The sequence below is a fragment of the Elephantulus edwardii genome, unplaced genomic scaffold, assembly GCF_000299155.1.
Source record: "Elephantulus edwardii isolate Elephantulus edwardi_28Jun2011 unplaced genomic scaffold, EleEdw1.0 scaffold00092, whole genome shotgun sequence".
NCBI lineage: Eukaryota > Metazoa > Chordata > Mammalia > Macroscelidea > Macroscelididae > Elephantulus > Elephantulus edwardii.
In genome coordinates, this window is record NW_006399842.1 from 3,459,686 (window position 1) to 3,480,745 (window position 21,060).

The 21,060-nt window shown below is 42.4% G+C and overlaps 1 protein-coding gene across 1 annotated transcript in view; it reads left to right on the forward strand.

The window, feature by feature from the left end:
• Positions 1–21,060, forward strand: part of CDK5RAP2 (CDK5 regulatory subunit associated protein 2) — a 252,415-nt gene that overhangs the window by 203,108 nt on the left and 28,247 nt on the right. The window contains exons 28-32 of the mRNA XM_006890751.1: positions 4,117–4,236; positions 10,702–10,818; positions 11,798–11,987; positions 13,136–13,257; positions 14,371–14,607. Of these exons, the coding sequence (XP_006890813.1) occupies positions 4,117–4,236; positions 10,702–10,818; positions 11,798–11,987; positions 13,136–13,257; positions 14,371–14,607 (786 nt within the window). The remainder of the gene's footprint in view (positions 1–4,116; positions 4,237–10,701; positions 10,819–11,797; positions 11,988–13,135; positions 13,258–14,370; positions 14,608–21,060) is intronic.

A 21,060-nucleotide genomic window follows, 5' to 3' on the forward strand; every position in this document is an offset into this window, starting at 1 on the left:
AATATACTGTGGACTGCTAGGAGAACAAACAAATTCATCATGGAGAGGGTGAAGCTAGGCTGCTCCTTGGAGGCAAGGATTCTGAAGCTTCATCTGACATACTTTGGCCATGCAAGGTGGGACCAGTCCTTGGAGAGGAACGTCATGCTTGGGAGGATGAAGGGACAGCACAGGACAAGAAAACCCTCGATGAAATGGATATATTCAGTGACTGGGGTAATGGGGTAGGTGTGCCAGAGACAATAAGATTGGCACAGGATAGAGCAGGGTTCAGGACTGTTGTACATAGGTTCGCTATGAGTCGCAGGCCACTCGACAACATATAACAACAAACAACAACAACGTGTGTGTGTGTGTGTGTGTGTGTGTGTGTGTGTGTGTGTGGTGTGTGTGTATATATATATATCTAAATAGTTTTTCTTTTATATTTTTAGCAGTGTAATCTCCTTCCCCTTAGAAGAAATGTGACATGGAGATCTAATATGTACAAGACAGATGAGTAGAACCTATGCCTGAAATCTCTCTAGGAATCTGGTTGGTGTTGACTGCCATCGAGTCAGCCATGACTCATAGCGACCCTATGAAAAAAAGACCTGAATGAGGCCTTTCTATAACTATCATTGTTTCTCAAAGTTGATAGAGTTTCCAGAGGCATATTGTTTAGGAAGTGGACACTCAAGGCTAGATAATCACAGCTTGAAACTATGTTTGGTGCATAAAGTGCCTACTTTTGCCATAACTCAGATATTATTTGAGGTCTTCCAGTAGCCAGTCTCCTAGGCCTAAGTTCTTTGTCTTTCTAGCTTTTATTTAAATGTGATTTCTCTGAATTTCTGAATACTTTATCCTCAGTCACTTCTGACTCCACATTCTACTTTCTCCTAGTTTAGGTTGTTAGTTTCTGTTTTTGTCGTTAGATGCCATTGTGTCAAGTATGACTCATAACAACCCTGTGAACAACAGAGCTGATCCCTGTCCTATCCTGTGCCATCTGTATACTTCCTGACACACTAGAGCCCGTTGCAGCAGTCACCGTGTCAGTCCACCTGGCTGAGGGTCTTCCTCTCCTTCTTCACCCTCTCCAAGACATATTTGTTTGTTCTTTTGGTAGTTGGATGTTCATTGCTCTTCTCCAAAACCACAACAGTTCAAAGGCCTCAGTCCTCCTTCTGTCATCCCTATTCATCTGAGAGCTGGAGTTTAGGTTAGGTCGTGAGTTATTTTCCTGTGCTTAGTGCCATCACTGTCCTCTACTTCAGCAATCCAACGTGGAACTCGGTTCCTTTTCCGTTTTCACTAGGCCACTCCCACAAAGTCTTTGTATGAATAATAGACTTGACTGAAGGTTTGAGGAACTAGAGGAGTTAGAGCACAGTCTTGCAAGCTAATTGCTAAGTGATTTAAATTTCATTATTAGAGATCAGTACTCTTTCAGAAGGTGTCCTGCTGGTGCAGTGGTTAAAGCGTTTGACTCATCACTAGTAGTTAAGTGTTTCATTCTCCCAGCCACCCTGTGGGAGAAAGAATAACTGCCAGCTTTTGTAAAGATTACAGCCTTGGGTAGCTCTGCTTTGCCCAAGAGGGTTGCTATGAGACTGAGTTAACCCAATGGCAGTACGTTGATTTTGGTTGGCATCTTTCAGTCTTTTCTGCCAGGATATTGGGCAGTTCCCTTTTCTTGCCTTTGCTTTCCCTTCATTCTAGGCTGTCCCCCTCTACCACGTGAATCTGAGGTTATTTCTAAAGCAGAACTTTTAGTGATCTCTTACTTTTTATTCTTGTGGAGACACATGTCTTTGGGTTCATTATACCCTTGCAGTAGATTATTCAGATGCTTTCTTATACTCCTTTAATGGAGTTCTAGAACCATTTAGACTTTATTTTGCTTTAGCTTTTTAGTCTGCGTTTTCCTTTGGCCGTTGGTATAATCTGAGAGAGGAACACTACTCTCCCTTAGTGTTTTTCCTTTTCCACATAGTATTTTATTGTAAACTTTCTAACATGTTGTTACCTAACCTCACTTTAAATGACTTCCAGTTAGGCTGTTGAATGGCTGAGCTGCAGTTTTCCTTATTTTCCCCAATTACTGGACATTTAAGTTATTCTCCGAACCTCATAATGTAAATAAGACAATAAGAAATACCATTAAGCATGAAACTTTCCCATTATTTTTGGAACTTTCTTAATATACACTCTGTAAATTGGAAGTTCTAAGCAAATATATGTACCTTTGTTGTTGTTGTTGTTTGCTACAGAGTTTGTGGTTTTGAAGAATAGACATTTGTCAAGAGGATATTATTATTATAAGAGGGGCAGATATTTCGGTATCATTTTGTAATGGCTAGTATAGTATTTCCTTCTTCTCTCTTATAGCTGCATAATTAATAAGTAGTGTCCATTTCAGCTGGAATTGCTTTCTGATGCTTCAGTGATGATTCCAGCCACTGGCCTGAGATCAGGGGAGAATGACTTGTCTCTGGCTATTGAGCATTTATTACCCCAAAAGCCAGCAGCGTATGGATTGGATAAACCAGCAAGGAAGGTTGCAGTTACAACAGCTAAGTTTGTGATTTAAATCAACTTGAATAGCTGCTGTGTGAAGATTGACAGGGCAGCGAACAGGAACAGGGAAGTACTGTGCTGGAATATACCAGGGGTTGAGTGCAGACAGAGCCTTTCAGTGCTCTGCACAATGAGGTCCTCAGACATTCCACCAAATGACTTGCCACACTTCTGGCATTAATAGGAGATAACGGAAGGTTTGGAAATTAAGTCTTCTCATAAACATTCAAATTCATGGCAAAATTACTATTTAATTAGGAAAAGATCTGTAACATTGTGCTACTTTTAAATGAAAGTCATTTTGGAGGAATTAAAACTGGGCTATAACATTAGTATAATGTTTTAAAACAAACATTACTAAGACATACTGAGTGTGCCCTAATTGATGAATTAAAGACATTAGTTTTGTCTCTGGATACTTAATGTGATTATGCTTGAAACACTGACTCCAGAAACTTACCTCACAACTGGAAACGTACTTCTTTCTTTGTTAAAGAGAGATGTGGCAGAAGCTGAGAAAAGATTGATACTCATTTTAGAAAATGAAAATACAGCATAGTATTTCTTTAAACTCTGCAATCTACCATGTAAAAGCAATTGCTGTTAATCTTTTGGTCTGTTACCTTTGTGTGTGTGGTCCATGCAATTTTTTTAAATAGAGTTATGATTATGCTAAAAACCAGTTTTGTATCTATTTTAAAATTTAACATAATACCATGCTAATTTTTCCGTGACATTACATATTATTCATAATGTAATTCAAATAGCTGTACAATACTGCACTGTAATAGATGTACTACAATTTACTTGACAGTTGGAGTTGTTTTGTTTTCCAGTGTTCACTAACACGAACCATTTTATGCTTTCGGGTAAATGGTACCAGCATATCAGTTGTCCCTTTTAAAATAGATTCCTAGAAGTAGAATTATTTAAGAAAAGATACTGAGAAAGAGCCTTTTTTAAGGCTAATGATAAAACTAGTCCCAAAGGTCATACGTATTTATACTGACACAAACACTGTGGACTCTCAGGTGCTCTTCTTAACCAGTCTGACTTGCACTGGGATTTTTGTTCTGGTTTTTATAAGCTTTATATCCATAAATAATAAAGGTATACAGTGTTTATTTCAAAGAATTAGTCTTTAAAATATCTGAATTTATTATGAAAGTGGTTTAATCAACTCTCAGGCAATTCAAGCGGACTTGAAAGTGATCTCTTAGTTTCACCATGAGGAAGATTTTGAATTAATATTTGATATTTAGAAGAATAAAAGGCCACATTAGCGCTAACATTAAAATTGCATTGAATATAATTTTTCTGTGTAATGTAAAATATCCTCCTCATGGAGGGCTGCAGAGAATCATTACAGAACTGTGGCTGTGGGCAAGGGAAATAGCTCCGTTTTCTCAAGCTTAGGAAAGAATTGCCAGCTGCTGACTATCTTAATACGTGGCAGTGCTGTTTGGAATTTTCAAGCTCACTGCGTAAGCTATAAATTATTTAATTTGTTGGGGGCTTCAGATTTTAAATTAAAAATACCCTTTCTTCCTGTAGAAATGTTAATGGAGCACATACAAGAAATCCGAACTTTGAGAAAGCGTTTAGAAGAATCTATTAAAACAAATGAGAAGCTGCGGAAACAGCTGGAACGACAAGGGTCCGAGTTTGATCAAGGTAATGAATGCCCTTCCCATGGAGAAGGGGAGAGGAGCAAGCCGGTGAGGGTTTCCTCTGTGAAGCATTTGCCTGGGGAAGCAGTTTGCGTATCTGGAAGAGCATCAGACTCGTGAATAAGGAGACCTCAGTTCAAATCCTGATGTTGCTGCTTACCTCTTGTATGGCTTTCTTAATTACAATAACTTATCTATAAAACAAGAATAATTATTCTCCTCTTATCAAGCTATTGTGAGAATTAGTCAACACCTAGAGTGTTCCACCATCCTGGGACAGAGACAGTAGTTGGCAAATGTTCATTTCTCGGTTATTAGAGAAGCCTGCCAGACTCTGGCACCCAGAACTGTGATTGTTCGGGCTCATTTCCTTTAGATGCTGCAGAGAAATGGGTATTTTTAAATAAAACCGAACAGCATTTTGCCATTTCACTAATGTTGAGTTATAACTGGTTAATATCATAGGCCGATGGAAAGTGACTTTCCTGTATAAATACTTAGCTCTGAAGGACTCTTCCCATGAAGAACTTAAGGGGAAACTTTTTTTTTAGTAGATAAAATGTAGGTGATGTGAAATGGTCTACCTTATGAAGTCACCCTCTATTCTGTGACTGTTAGCCCTGTTCTCCCTCCTCTCACTCTGTGTGTGTCCTTACAGTAGTTCCTTATGCAACTTCAAATGCATATTGTTATTCCCCTCCTTCTTACCGAAAAGGTAGCATACTCCATCCCCACTATTCTGTAGCTTTTTCCACTGAATAATATATCCTGGAAATCTTTCCTAGTGTCCTTATCCGATGTTCCTTGAGAGCAGCTGGTGCAATTGGAAAAGTCCACACTTGCTTGGGAGTAGATCATGGCTCTCTCGTTGGTTAGCTCTGTGACTGTGGACAGTCTGCCCTGTCTCTCCAGTTCTTATGTATCCCATAAAATGGAATCCTTGTGAGACTGAAAATGAGGCAATGTTAAGCATAAGGCATAGTTCAGGGCCTCACTCAGTGAGTAGAAGCTTTCATTTCCATTAGTTGGTTTTACTTTACTACTTTATTTTTATATAACATCAGTTTAATACTATAAACCCAACAGTGAGCAAGAACACTAATGTTATTGCCATTTTTGGAGATTGCAGAGTTCTAGAAAGATGAAATAACTTTCCTGGGGGCTCTCCAGTTACTGGTTACAGCACTTGAGTCCCTGGATCCCTGGTTTAGTTCCCTTTCTAGATCTGCATGGCCATCAGGCTAGAAAGGCATGCTACCAAAGGACTGCACATGCTGCAGTTTACAAGTAAACAGAATGCTGCCCTTACTCTGTCTCTCCCTCCCTCTTCTCATCTCAGCCCTACCTTTCACCCTCCCACACTCAACCCTAGGGAAATGGATTAATCTGAGTTATTAGTCGTATCAAACACAGGAAGGATATAGGCGCCGGGGCCCTTCAGCATACACTCTTGGTAACGCCTGAATTAGATTCATTCTGTTTTACATTTTGTCTGGCAAATCCAATTATAGAATTATTTGGGGGCTCGAATGGCCATGAGCTACAATGGAGCAGGCAGTTGCTGTAGAGAGTAATTCACTCTGACAGGAAGGTTTACAAAAAGGCATTCATAAAGTATTTACACTGGTGGAAAGACATACTGTTCTCACCATGTTGTCAGACTCTCTGAAAAGACAAAGAAATAAAAAGTCTTTCTGCCTCCTCCTTCCTGTGGGTTGTACATCTTGGGAGCAAGGTTGAGAAAAACATGGCTTCTGGTAGCGTTCAAGTGGAATGTCATTTTTTAAAAAATTATAATCCTGTGTGTGAGCACTTGTCACCAGTTAGGTGAACTTAAATGTGGAGTTCAGTGCACAGACGAGCCTCCGAGCCTGAGAAGTCGGCTCTTCCTAGCTCAGCATTGGCTGCCCAGGCTTCCAGTGTTTTAGGAACTGTTCTTTGGTCTAATCCACCTTTGAAAAGGGACTTTCTTGGCTTTGGTTATAGTAGACCTATTTAGCATTTTTCCTGGGAATCCAGAATGCTCTTTGCCCCCAGCCTGCCATCAAGAATGAGTTTGATACAAATGACAAGAGCATGAATAATAATAACAACAGCATTGATCATTTTGATTGAGCTGGCAGAGGCTTGAGGAAGTTGTATAACTGAGGTCAAGAAGGGAGAGCCTTGGAGGCGATGCAAGATGATTAAGTGAGTGGACACTCCCATTTATTCCCCTACCAAGTAACCCACGGAACAAAGCATAAAAACATGCACAAACCGAACTCACAGGACCTCCACGTGGCAGTGGAGGTGTTGGGGAGTTGAGGAGAGTCTGAAAGTGGAAGAGGAACGAAGATGGCACAGAAGCTGAGGGAATCTACCTTCGCCACTGGGAGCACTTTCTCATTGCAGCCATTTGGGGAGAAGACTGAGTGACAGCCCAGACAAAGGAGCACAGAAAAGAGGCTAATCTGAGGAATCTTCAGCACAGTTTTATTGTGCGGTTTTTTCCCCTCTTTTTTAAGAAATTTTCTTTTTCTTACTATTAATTTTAATGAACATTTGAAAAGACTTTGGATTTCCATTCATTCATTGTTGCATTTTCCTTCCTGCCCCCCACCTCAGTTCACTCTTCTCTTTGAAAAGTAAAAGAAAAATTCCTTCATTGTTATACAATGCTTACTCCCTCTCCCTGAGTCCACTCTACTATGCAGCCTTCATTCTGGACCCATGTCATGATAATAATACCTAATCATATATTGCTTTTAATCAGTACCCTCCCTCATCTTTTTCAGTGGTGTATACATTATTTATCCCATCTTTCTCAGTCTCCCCCCAGCCCCAATGTCAGTCGCATTTTACAACAGTGGCATTATGCAATATTTGTCCTTTTGTGACTGAGATATTTCACTCTGCATAATGTCCTCCACAGTTACCCATTTTGTGTATTTCATGAGTTCCTTGTTTTTCAATGCAGTATAGTATTCCATTGTGTGTATATAACTGAGCTGCTCTATCCATTCGTTTGTTGATGGGCACTTAGGTTGTTTCCAACTCTTTGCTATTGTGAACCAAACAGCAATAAACATGGATGTGTATATGTCTGCTTGGGTGACGGTTATGGTTTCTTTAGGATATATTTCCAGTAGAGGAGTTGCTGGGTCAAATGGTATTTCTATTTACAACTTTTTGAGAAAGCAGAGTTTTTTAAAGGCAGCACAAGTTGACCATGGGAGTTTGTGGGCTGTTCAGTTGATAGGGGTGAAGAGAACGTGGTACTTTGAGGGAGTGCTGTTGAATCTCACTGAGGGCTGAGATAGATGAGCACTAGGACCTGGAGAGAGAGCATGGACAGCAGGATAAGAGAGCTACTTCAGACTGTTGGAGTGAGGCAAAAGGAAATGACCCACAGCCAGCATCAGGAGCTAGCTTGTGCAGCAGAGAACTAGGGGGAAAAGGTATAAAGGGCTTCCTGCCTTTGCCACAGGGAAGTTGTGCCTCCCTGCTCATGTCAGACTCTGCAAATGGCTGAACTGCATACAGAACTCTAGAGCTTAAGCATCCAGAACTCCTGAACCAATCCTCAGAAAAAACCCAAGGATATGATTGCCTGCTACTGATTCTCAAAAGAAGATGCCAGCCCTCCCACCCTGGAGCCTTGTGGGGACCGTGAGCCTTACAGAGGCAGATTGCCACGTCTCTGCTCTGCAGGTGGCTGTGGAGGATATGGGCTCTGGACTTCTGGTTGGCAGCCGTGAACCTGTCCACTACGCCACCAGGGTGCCTACAATCAGAAAAATTTCCCATGGAAACCAGATTTAAAGTAAAAGGCAAGATAACAAAAATGGTTCCAGTTTATGAAAAGATGATCGATCAATCAGAAGTAAAGCAGATGAAGCCATGCAAAACAGAACTGTGAGTGTCTATTCACCAGGCGTAAAATAGTGTGAGTCTACGCTTGTATGTGTCATTAGATTTTGTGCTTTTAACAAAGGCAGTGAACTTGAGCTAAGAGTTGAAAGATGAGTGTGATTTTTGTGGTGGGAGGAGAGGATGGTGGGCTATCTTGGCAAAGGGAGTAGTATGTCCTTCTGCAAAGTGGGTGAGGTAGGATACAAGCTGGTGTTCATAGGCATAGAACTTACTCAGTTTTTTAAGACACTAACAAACCTCGAGTTGCTATAATCAAGGATGCTTTAGGCAGAATATTGAATGATCCAGAAAGTATTGAAAGAATATGGAAAGAATATACTAAGTCACTGTATTGAAAGGAATTGGCAGACACAGAAGAATTTAATGGAACAACATATGAGCAAGAGCCTATGCTGATGAAGGATGAGGCTGATGAAGGATGAAGTTCAGGCTGCTTTGAAGGAAATGGCAAAAAATTAGGCCCCAGGAATAGATGGTATACCAATTGAAGTATTCCAGATAACAGATGTTGCCCTGGATGTGCTCACCAAGTTGTGCCAAGAAATCTGGAGAACAACCACTTGGCCAACTGACTGGAAAAGATCTATATTTGTTCCCATCCCAAAGAAGGATGACCCAACAGAGTATGAAAACTATAGAAAAATATCATTGATTTCATATGCAAGCAAGATTCTACTGAAGATCATCCCAAAACTACTGGTACAGCACATCAGCAGAGAACTGCTGGAAGTTCAGGCTGGGTTTAGAAAGGGTCGTGATACTAGGGACATTATAGCTAATGCCAGATGGATCTTGACCGAAATCAGGGAATACTAGAGGAATGTCTATCTGTGTTTCATTGACTATGCAAAGGCATTTGACTATGTGGATCATAACAAACTGTGGCTGACTCTGAGAAGAATGGGAATCGCGGAACACTTGATCATGCTAATGCGAAACCTATATTTGGATCAAGAAACAGTCATCAGAACAGAGCAAGGAAACACTGCATGGTTCAAAATTGAGAAGGGAATACACCAGGGATGTGTCCTGTCTCCATACCTTTTCAACCAGTATGCAGAACAGATTATTCGGGAGGCTGGGCTCTAGTAGGAGAAATGTGGAGTCAAGATTGGTGGAAGATCTATAAACAATATGTGTTATGCAGATGACAAAACCCGGATTGCTGAAACGGAGGAGGACCTGAAGCGCTTGCTGCAGAAGGTCAAGGACTACAGCCTTCAATATGGATTGAGGCTCAATGTCAAGAAGACGAAGATTCTCACCACTGAACCAATTGGCAGCATCAGGATGGATGGTGAAGAGATTGAGATTGTACACAGCTTTAGTCTGCTTGGCTCCACAATCAACACTCTTGGCACCAGCAGCCAGGAAATTAAAAGACGTATTGCGATGGGAATGTCTGCTGTTAGGGACCTCGCCAAAGTACTGAAGAGCAATGGTGTTTCTCTAGAGATTAAGGTGCGTCTGATACAGGCCATGGTCTTTGCAATCACTTGTTATGCATCAGAGAGTTGGACAATGACTAGGGAGGATAGAAGGAGAATCGATGCCTTTGAGCTGTGGTACTGGAGAAGAGTATTGAATGTAACATGGACTGCTAAGAAAACAAACAGGTATATCCTGGAGAGTGTTAAACTGGGTAGCTCCTTGGAGGCAAGGATTCTGAGACTGGTCCTTGATGAGGGACATCATGCTTGGGAGGGTGGAGGGACAGTGCAGGAGAGGAAGGCTCTCTATGAGGTCGATTGATTCAGTGACTGGAGTAATCGGAATGGGTGTATTGGAGACACACGATTGGCACAGGACAGAGAAGAGTTTAGGGCTGTTGTACAGTACATAGGGTTGCTGTGAGTCACAAGCGACTTGATGGCACACAACAACAACAACAACAACAACAACAACAACAACAAGGTTTAGGGTAGTGAGAGAATAGGGAACTCTGTGAGTTTGGAGCTAAATAATAGAGGGCTTCAAATTCTAGGCTGAGAACTTTAGGCTCTATTTTGTTTAACTCTGAGTTGGTAGGCCCAGCATTTTGGAAGAGTTTACTGAGATGATTGCCTTGTTGGCTGTGATAAATAAGGAAGAGAAAGGAATCTAAGACAAATCAAAGGTTTCTATCGTGACTTAGGAGTACTGATACCGTCTACTGAGGCAGAATATAAGAGGAAGAAGACCAGGCGAGGGAAGGGTACAGAGTTTGACTCTGTTGCGTGTGAGCTGTGTTGGTGCAAATGCCCAGCAGGCAGTTGGATATATGAGTTTAGCCCTCTGAGGAGGCATCTGTGGAGGCTAAACTGTTCCACACTCCTGCCCCAAGTCTCCTGCTTTGCACACCACTGGAACAGGTGAGAAGTGGGGGACTGGCCTCTTCCCTTATGTTTGAAGCTCACTCCTTTTGGGTTTGGTAGCACCTGCTTCATGGGAGTAACCTTAATTGCCTGCTACATGCTTTATTCCTCATTATTTGAAACTGTTCTTTATTGAGAACGTTCTATTCATACTGACATGGAGACTGGCCATAAATCATGATTTATACCTGTTTTTATAGGTTCCGCAAGCATTTTTACTTATGGTTCAGAGCTGCACAATTCTCTCACATCAGAAATTAATTTCTTGAGGATGCAGAACCAGGCTCTCAATGTGATGCTTGCTAAAGGATCCAGAGGTAAGAATTAAGGGTGCAGCCTGCAACCCTGAAGCTTCTGTGTCAGGATATGGTGAAGAGAGTGTGGGCACTGGATTCTGACCGACCAAGATTCAAATCCTATGACTTTATTGTTATTGCGTATGTCAAGTTGGAACCAACTCATAGCTGACCCTCCTATGGCCTTTTAGAGGTAGTTATCAAACAGGAAACACTGCATGGTTCAAAATCAGGAGTGTGTCAGGGTTGTATCCTATTTCCATACCTTTTCAATCTATATGTGGAACAGACATCCACTCAGCAAGCATTCCTGGCTCTTGTTCTGTATTAGGTCTGTACGGGTTCCTTCATCTGGAGGCTTGTTTTGACCCCTGACAGGTCAGTGTGAAGATTCGCTACCGTGAAGGCTGACGTTGGGGAGCTGCAGGGCTCTAGAGAGGTGCCCTGAATGAGCAGAGGCTGATCTAAGCTGAGTCTCTAAGGACGAGTGTAGAAATTAGCCCGTGAGGCTAAGGTTTCGAAGAGCCCCAGGGTCTTTTACATAGGAGGAAGAAAACAGATGCCAAAAGTTGGAGGTAGGACAAGACCAGTGTTTGTCATTTGCACAACTCTCCTAGTGTCCTTGGGTAAGGCTTACACTTTCCCCATATCCATTGCTAGAGTTTGAGGCATTATTTCTTGCCTTTGCCTGTAGTTTCATTCCACTATTTGCTCTGTGAAGGCAAAGTAACTAGGTTTGCAGGGCCTATTATTTAATAGAAGACTAAACGGGCCCATGCATCCAAGTGATGTTTAATCTGCAGCCTTGAAGTTGACAGATTTATCTGACCAAAATGTATAAGATAATTGGAATGCTAAAATCATAAATGCCAGATTAAATCGAATTCTTTTTTGCATTCTTGGAGTGCTCAGGCTGAAGTGCTGTATTTGCGTAATAAGGTTGGGAAAAACAAATGGTTTTCCCTTCTCAGTGGCTTTTTTTTTCTTTTTGTCTTTGCAGATAAACAGAAAGAAAATGAACAATTACGAGAATCACTCTCCAGAAAGACTGCAAAACTCGAGCACCTACAGCAAGAGTATGCCTGTGTGAAGGAAGAAAATGAAAGGCTGCAGGCGGAAGCTGGGGAGAAGGAGAGACAGAACCAGCAGCTCCTCCAGGAGGTCTACAGCCACCGCGGCGAGCTGAGCAGGTAGAGGCCTTCCCTCACCCAACCCCGCGGAGGCTGCCACCGTGACGCACAACGTCCTCCTCCTGCCTTCAAACAAAGGGACGCCCAACAGGCACAGAATACGCAAGGGGGGGTGATCAATGAAAACGCCAAACCTGGTGCTGTCTATCCGATTCCAACTTGTAGAGACCCCCTAGGACAGAGTAGAACTGCCCCACACTGGTCTCGGGGCTGTCACTTACACAAGACGACTGCCACTTCTTGACAGCAGATGAAAGGAGTCACCCATCTTTCTCCTATGGAGTGTCTGGTTCAAAAAAAAACCCTTCCCAATAGCAGCCAAGTACTTAACCATTGTACCACCAGGGCCTGACAAAGCGGGCATCTTTCTAACAGATGCCATTTGAGCAGATACCTGAAGTCAGTGAAGGAGGGAGGTCCGCAGCTCTGGGGAAGATCATAGTCAGCAGAAGGCTCACTGGTCCACAGTGTCCACAAACCTGCGTTACAGGGCAGGGAGGCTGGCACGTCTGGAGGAGATGGGGACGAGGCAGGGTCGTGGATGGACACTGAATCACAGAGGACCTTGTCAGGGCTTAGCATGCTGTTCTGACATAGGGAGTCACTGGGAGTGTGACAGCAGGGGAGGGAGGAGACCCTGACGTAGACGAGAGCAGACCTTGCTTACCGCTCTCTGTAATTTCCCCTTCATGTCTCTCTGGTCATGTTTGCAGTTGTTCTTGTCAGTACTCATGAGTGCCTCACTGTCAGCCATCCAGGGTGGCCCAGCAATTTAGCAAGCTCATGCCTTGGGGCTCATTCCTATGTTTAAGGTGTGGGTCCTTTTTTGAGCTGTGCAGCCCTGGGTAAGAGAGATTTTTCTGAGCTAATTTTCTTATACCTACCATGAATTATGGGTAAAGTAGCATCTCCCTTTTAGGGTGTCTGTGACAGTTACAGTAAATCATGTATGGAAGGGTTAGGGCACAAAGGGGCATTTTTAAGAATAGTGTCTGTGACTGATTCTTAACCATGCTTGTCACTTGGGGCTAAACTTTCTGGCTGAAGTAGGACTGGCCACCTGGCTCAGGGGATGGCAGGGAGAGTGGTGAGGGGGCATCTTAAGTCAGAACTGTCCTTTTCTCTCTGTGGTGATGGGCCCTTTTCAGGGCACAAGAAGAAGTGAAGTTGAAGGGGCAGCTGCTTTCACAGAATGACGAGCTACTCCAGTCCCTTCGAGTGGAGCTGAAGGTGTACAAGAAACTGGATGAAGAGCACAGGCAGTCCAGAGGTACTGGGCACCCTGGTCCGAGACCCCTCTCATCCTGACACTCCTGTGCTGTGAGCTGAGCCCACCTGCTCAGCTGGCAGCAGGGGTGAGAGAGTGTAATCCTCTGTGCTCCTTAAATACTGTCATCAGACTCCTAAACTTGCCTTGTCAGTGCAGTAGGTATATTTGGAAGCAAACTTTTTGGGCCACTCTTTTTTTCAAAGAAGCAGTAAGAAACATCAAAAGACTTAGTTCTGGAGTCGGGATGTTGGAAGTCTGGATTTTGATACCCTCCCTTCCTGGCTGTGTGACCTTTTCACTTCACCCTTCTGGGCCTGTTTCTTTTTCTAGTGTTTGTTCTGTTGAGTTGTTAAGAAAGTTGAATGAGATAGTTTATTTTTTTAAACACACCCCCCCCCCAACACAAACCAACCCACTACCCTTATATGAGACCTGGCACATCAGAGGCCATAAAGAAATAACTTTCATGATCATTTTCTTTAGCAAATCATTCACCAAATGTTTATTGAACACCTACTTTATTCTGCACAATGCTTTGGGGCTGTTTCTAGCCCAGTTCCTTTCAGTATTCTGAGAGAGATACCAGAAGGGAGTGACTGTAGTCTGAGTTCTAATGGGTCAGAATCAGTTTTGAGGTATCGTAGGATTTTTTTAAAACTAATTTTCCAGATGGTTTCCCCCCATTGAAAGTTTACTAGAAAAGGGTCATCTCAGAGATTTCATTTTCTCCTCAAGTTGCTTTTCTTATTTTTGCTGTTGTGCCTTTTTAATATACTGTGGCTTTTAAAATCAGCCCCTTTCATTCTATAATTCCAGCCCAAATAGATTTTATTACTACTAGACATAATTTCGGGGTTTGGTGTGCAATTTGCTAGGCTTTTATGGCCAGAAGCAAAAATTAATTTCCAGCTCTTATTTAGCCTGTGGAATAGCAGCAATTAAGTCTGCCAATATTTTTGTTTTTTAAAGGCTAGTTGTTATTTTAAATTGTACCTAGTCCTCTGAAGGAGGAGGAGGCTGGTGGTGGCAGGTTTAAAAATCTCTTGAGTTCCTTTGATGACTGACCTTTGAGTCATGGGAGGTGCTAAGGTTTTGTTTTGCACATGTTCACAGAGGCATCAGGAGAAGGCTGCAAGGGTCAGGACACGCTCAGTGACCTCCATGGCCTCCTGAGAGAGATCCAGGTCCTGCGGATGCAATTGGAGAAGAGCATTCAAACCAACAGCACCCTGCAGAGCAGACTGGAGGAGCAGCTGGCGAAGGGTGAGGAGAAGGCTCAGAAAACAGTGCTTGCTTTAGCTGTCCAAACCCTGTCCATCCCCAAGCGGCCCCTCGAGCTAGACAAACACAGTGCTGTACCTGCCTCCCTCTCACGTCTCGGAAGTGCAGCTCTGCATGCCCACTTGTGACATGTCAGCCCCTGAGCACTGCCCGGCCCCATGAACATGTATTCCTATTGACATCGGGAACCAGGGGGCCCAGTTGCTAATTAGCTGTCACCTTTGCAAAATGGTGTCATCCATCTGGGGCCTCTTGATTCACAGGAAAGTGGAATTTAGGCTTCTAGGGCTTCTAGCTGTCCTTGTTGCCTTTGCTTTTGCTTCCTCTCGTCCTTTTAGTTCTGTCCAAATCACTCCTGTGCTAAAAATCCCCTCTAGTTCCCTGTTGCTTTTTTGTTGTTGTTGTTTACTGTCAAGTCGGGACCGACTTATAGCTGACCCTCCAGAGGGTTTTTAGAGGCAGTGAGTTTTTAACGTTGGTGTTCGGTATCTTTCAGGATCTGGAAGAAGCATCGCGGGAGATTTGAAAGGTGGTCCTGTTTTGCAGTCTACCTGCAAGGTTTCTGTCTAGCCCTAGAGAGGCGGTAGAGTAGCTGAAAGGAACTCAGAAAGCAGAAGCACTGAGGTTCTGGTCACCCCTGTGAACTGTAGAGTGTTGAAAAATTCAGTTCATCAGGCTCAAAGCAGTGAACCAGGCTGTTCTCTAAACCTTATAGACAACAGAACCAAGACCCGGAGAAGGAAAGGGACTTGCCCCAGATGGCGCAGCAAGAAGGTGACGGTGATGGAGCTAGAAACCATCTCCCAACCCCCATGTCTAGTGTTTCTTGAACCACCACCTGATTTTCCAGAGCCTTGATTGTCTTGGGATAAGCCTCCTCGTGCCCACAGTGGGGCAAGGATACCAACATACTTTATAAATAAGAAATGTTCTGTTTACACTTCTCCTTACTTGGATTTCAGTTTATGTCCTTTTATTGAAAGGAAAACACCCATGTATTCCAGAGCATACAGTGAACCTACTTTGGAACTTGCAATCATTGCATCTTGCCTTCTTCATAAAGTGTATTTTAAAGTTTTAACCAACAAGATGACGAAACTGTAAAAGTCAGAGGAAGAAAAAAAAGAATTCTTCATTTTTCTAAAAATAACAGTTTATTCATTCACACATTACTCTTTATTTGTCAATTAAATACAGGCATGATTTATATTATTCCGATTTGGTTTGGTGCCATTCTGAATCCTTTCTCTGTTTTTGCTCGTTGTCATATCCGAAATGCTTTCCTTAGCTTTTACTGAAGCTTCTGAACCATTGTTTGTAGGTTATTGTCACACCAAACTGTTATTCTATTATTATTAATTAGTAAAATAGTCTCTGAGTTGGAGCTTTTAAACATCTATGCTAATAAGCTTTCTGTTGTTAATCAATTTTCTTAGAATAAATTTCTTCTAGGGGAACCTCAGGGGGTTGGACAGATGCTGTATTGCCCCCTACATGGGATATGTGTCATATAAAGGTTGCAGCGTTAGCGTGGCTTCACCAGCATTGAGTGTTACCATTTTAAATGTAGATCTGATCCTGGCCCTTTTAGCTCTTTGAGGAGATGGAATCTAGGAGAGACTCAGAGGGTAGACTAGGAGAGACTGAAGCAGGTGAAACAGTGCAATGGAGGTGCCTGGGCGGGAGACTTGGTGTAGCTGAAGTGAGAACGCCCTTGAGCTGCCTTTGGCAGCTTTTGAAGTCTGTCTAGGGTCAAGCCTTGCGTGAGGCATCGGGGAGAATATATTCAAAACTTACAGTGGTTTTCCCACGAAAAAATTCTCCAATTTCCTTGACTCAAGATCTGATTTCTTTGTATCAGAATCAGGATTTGTTGTAGACAGCAGCATCCTTTGTACAAGACTTTTGGGGACTGTACTTGGGTGCATTTCTTTCAAAGCTGTGCTTGAAAGGCTTGGTTCTGGCAGGAAGTGTTGCCTCTTGGGTGGGCTCCGCAGAACTGTGCACCCTCAGGAGCCCCAGCCCTTGGGAGGGTGTCTCGAACCTTGCACGGTCTGGTCTTCATGCCATCACCCAAAGGCTGGGATATATCATGCTGATCTTTTTTTCTTTCAGTTTCTCCTTCTGTGAAATCTGGTTCACAGTCCCATCCTGCTCACTGAGCTGTTGACAATTCAGATATGAAAGTGCTTTCTAAATTACAAAATGTCTCACCAGTCACCTTGGTCAGCAGCTTTTGATTTTTTGCCTTCTCACAATGTTTAAAATTCATCACTTCCCAAATTCTACTTCAGGTCACTTTCTTCTCTCACCTGGGTGACAGTGACATTCCCTCCAGCCTAAAACAGGTCTCAGCTTGATGTCGCCCTGTGTGCAGCCTGTGTGTGGCTTGTGAGTGGTTCCCCACGGTCCTCACAGCTCTGACTCACCTCCCACTGTGGCCTTCCCTTGCAGCCAGGCCCCAGTCATGGGAACTGCTTATTGCTCCCCGAATGTGTCTTGATGACTCCCTCTTAGGCCTTTGCTCCTGCTGTTTGCTCTCCCTGTCATTTCTTCTTCTCTTCATTCCCAATCAACCTTAAAAGACAGTGCAGCTGTTAGCCTTTGAGAAGTCAGGTCCAGGCCAACACACCTCACCTGAACCCCTACAGCCTCTGATTTCCCTCCCTCAACCCCAGCCACACTGAAACAAGCCTGTATGTTCACCTCTCTGAACTAGTGGGCTCTGCTAGGGGAAGGGAGTGGGCCTCATCTCTGTATCTCTAGTGTCCTGCTTGGGACCTGGTGTGAGAGAGCCATATGAAGATGTAAGTGAATGCAGATGTGTCCGAATGAATGAGCATATGGAGATAAGATTCTTTTATTTCTTCTCATTCAGTCGTTTCTAAAATGTTTGCTCTTATCTGGAACCCTGTGGAGTTTACTCTGTCCTATAGGGTTACTGAGTTGGCATCAACTTGTTGGCAATGAATTTGGTTTATTTACCTTCTCAACCATTCTGTTTCATATTTGGAAACTTACCTTGTTTCTCCAATTAGCCAGTTAACTCCTTTGAGGACTACAATGTATGCTAATGTGTATGCGTCTTCAGTAAGCCTGCCTACGTGCTCTATGTATCCCCTTTTGATCACACTTTGAATAGTACAGGAAATACTAATTAAATATATATGTACATACTGACTGTAATGCAATGAAAACTTTTTCCTGTAAGTTCATCCCTTCCTTCTCCATTTATATAGTATAGTTGTAATATATTTTAAATAGTATTATATGCAACAAAATATTTTCCATTTTAACATTTTTCACATACATAATCAGTAACATTAGTTACCTTAGATCATATTGTTCAACCATAACCACTATCCTTTTGAGGTCTTTTCATACCCTAGAAGATCAGGGAGCTCAGGTGGCCTAGTGGTAAGAAGCTGTGCTGCAATCCCAAAGGCATGCTGGTTCAAGTACACCAGCTGCTCCGTGGAGGAGGATGAGTATTCTTCCCTCATATGATTTACTACTTCTGAAGACCTGTGAGAGGGTCAGCTGTGGGCTGGTTCTGGCTCAGAGGCACCCAGCAACAGGAGAGGTTCAGTGTCTTCTCAGCATTGAGTCTCCCTCCCTCTTTCCTTCTCTCTTACTCCTGATAACTTGCTTCTAAACTTTGGTCTCTGTATATTTGCCTATTTTATATACTTCCCATGTTATTATTGTTGCGTACCATCAAGTTAGAACCAACTCGTAGCTGACCCTCTGGTGGGTTTTTAGAGGAAGTTAATCACATGGGAGGATATTGCCCATTCTTCTTTCACAGAGCAACTGGTGGATTTGAACTGCATGCCTTTGGGATTTCAGCACAGGTTCTTACCACTGGGCCACCAGATCAAGATATCATATTTATCGTTTTGTACCTGACTCATTTAATTTGGTATAATGCTTTCAAGGTTTGTGTTGTAGTGTGTGTCATGCTTAATTTTTCTTTATGCCTGAGTAATACTCCATTGAATCTCTGCACCAAATGTCATTTATTCATTCATCCCTTGAGGCATTAAGCTAGTTCCCTTTTAACTGTTGTGAATCGTGCTACAGTGAACTTTGGTATACAAAGCTCTTTTTGCATTTCTGATTTTAATTCTTTGGAGCATATGTGTGGTTGAATTGCTAGATTATTTGTTACTTCTGTGTTTGATTTTTTTTGGGGGGAGTGGAACTACCAAACTGTTTTCCACAGTCCCACCAACAATAGATGAGGGTTACAGTTTCTCTACCTGTTTGCCTATATCTTTTTTTTATCCATTAAAGAAATCATAGCCATCTTAATGGCTAAGAAATAATTTCTCATTGTAGATTGGATTTACTTTTCCATAACAACTTGCATTATGCAAATGACACAACCTTGCTCTCTCAAACTAAGGAGGACTTGAAGCGTTTGCTGCAGAAAGTCAAAGACTGTAATATGGATTGCATCTCAACTTTAAGAAAACAAAGATTCTTACCACCAGGCCAAGTGGCAGCATCATGATAGATGGAGAAAAGATTGAGGTTGTTAACAACTTCATCTTGCTCAAATCCACAATCAATCACTTGGCACTAGCAGTCAGAAAACCAAAAGATGAGTTGCTTTAGGAAAGTCTGCTTTCAGGGACCTTTCCAGAGTGCTTAAAAGCAATGATGTCAGTCTAGAGACTAAGGTTTGCCTGATGGAGGCGAACTCAGTTGTTTGCTGTGCATCTGAGAGCTGGACAGTGACTACGAATGACAGAAGAAGAATCAGTGCCTTTGAGTTGTGCTGGAGAAGAGTCTTGAACATATTGTGGACTGCCAAGAGAACAAACAGATCTGTCCTGGAGAGGGTCAAACCTGCTGTTCCTTGGAGGCTAGGATTTTGAAGCTTCTCTCATATTTTGGGCATGTGGTCAGTCCTTGGGAAAAAACATCATGCTTGGAAGGGTGGAGGGATAGCGCACAAGAGAGGAAGACCCTGCATGAGATGGATTGACATAGTGATTTTGTCAGTGTGTCAGAGATGGTGAGATTGGCTCAGAAAAAGACAGGGTTCAGAACTATTGTTGGGGTCTTTATGACTTGAGTCACATAACAACAACAGTGACTCATGATGTTGTACATCTTTTGTGTATTTGGTTGTTGTTAATTATGTACCAACTCTTATGTTATTATGTTGTTATTAATGTACCAACTCTTAGCTGATTGGGTTTTCCAAGGCAGTAATTTACACAGAAGGAGATTGTCCATCTTTCTTTCCTCTATGGAGCATCTGGTGGATTCGAACCATGTGTCTGTTGGTTCACAATGCAGGTCCTCACCACTTGGCCACCAGAGCTCCTTATGCATTTGGTAGCCATTACCATGTCTTTGATTAAATGTGTATTCAATTCCTTTGTCCTTTTCTTGAGTTTTGTTAAGTTGTATAGTTGTGGTGTTATATGCTATTATTGAGTCAATTGCAACTCATAGTGACCATGTACGACAGAGTGGAACTGTCCCACAGGGTTTCCTAGCCTGGAGTCTATGGGAGCAGATCACTAAGCCTTTTCTCCCATTACACCACTGGTGGGTTAAAACCACTGACCTTTTTCTTCTTCTTCTTTTTTTTTTTAAACAACTAAACATTTTTACCATTGTACCACCAGGACACAATATTTTGTTAAGTTGTAAGAGTCCCTTATATATTTTAGATATTAAATTAGCTCTAGGGCCTAGTGGTAAGGAGTTGTGATTCAGTCCCAAAGCCACACAGTTCAAATCCACCAGCTGCTCTGCAGGAGAAGGGTGGGTAATCTCCTCCTGTGCGATTTACTGCCTCTAAAAATCTGCTGGAGGTCACCTATGGGTTAGTTCTGACTTGATGGCACACTACACTAACAACAGTGTGAATCCCCAAAGTTTTCTCATAATCTGTAAATTGTCTCTTCATTTATTGATAAAGTTCACTGATAATGAAAATGTTAAGTTTTAATAGAATCCATTTTATTTGTTTTGTCTTTTGTTACTCATACTTTCACTGTGATGTCTAGTAATCTAATAGTGAAAAATGACGTCCTGAGGGTGGGTGATTTGAATCCACCAACTCCTCCCATGTGCTTTGCTGCCTTGGAAACCTGTTGGTCACAACTCAGTGGCCTTGAGTTGAGGTTTTTATCAGTGGATTCTTGATCCCATTTTGCATGCATTTTTGTGTATAGTATGAGGTCCAGATTCATTCTTTTGCTTCTGGTAATCCAGTTGTTTCATACCATTTATTAAAAAGACTATTTTCCCCCCTTTTGATGGACTTAGCACCCTTGCTCAAAGTTAATTAGCTATAAATGTATGGATTTATTTCTGAACTCTCCACTCTGTTGGGTGGTGGATGGCCAATCCTTCTTCCTAGTCTGTCTTAATCTGAATGTTCAGATTTAGAGGAGTATCTGACAGACAGTAATTTGTGGGGCAGTTAAAGATAAATCCCTTATTGTGGGGGTAAGCGTTAGTTAAAGTGTTGATCCCACCCTTAGCCCAGTGCCATTA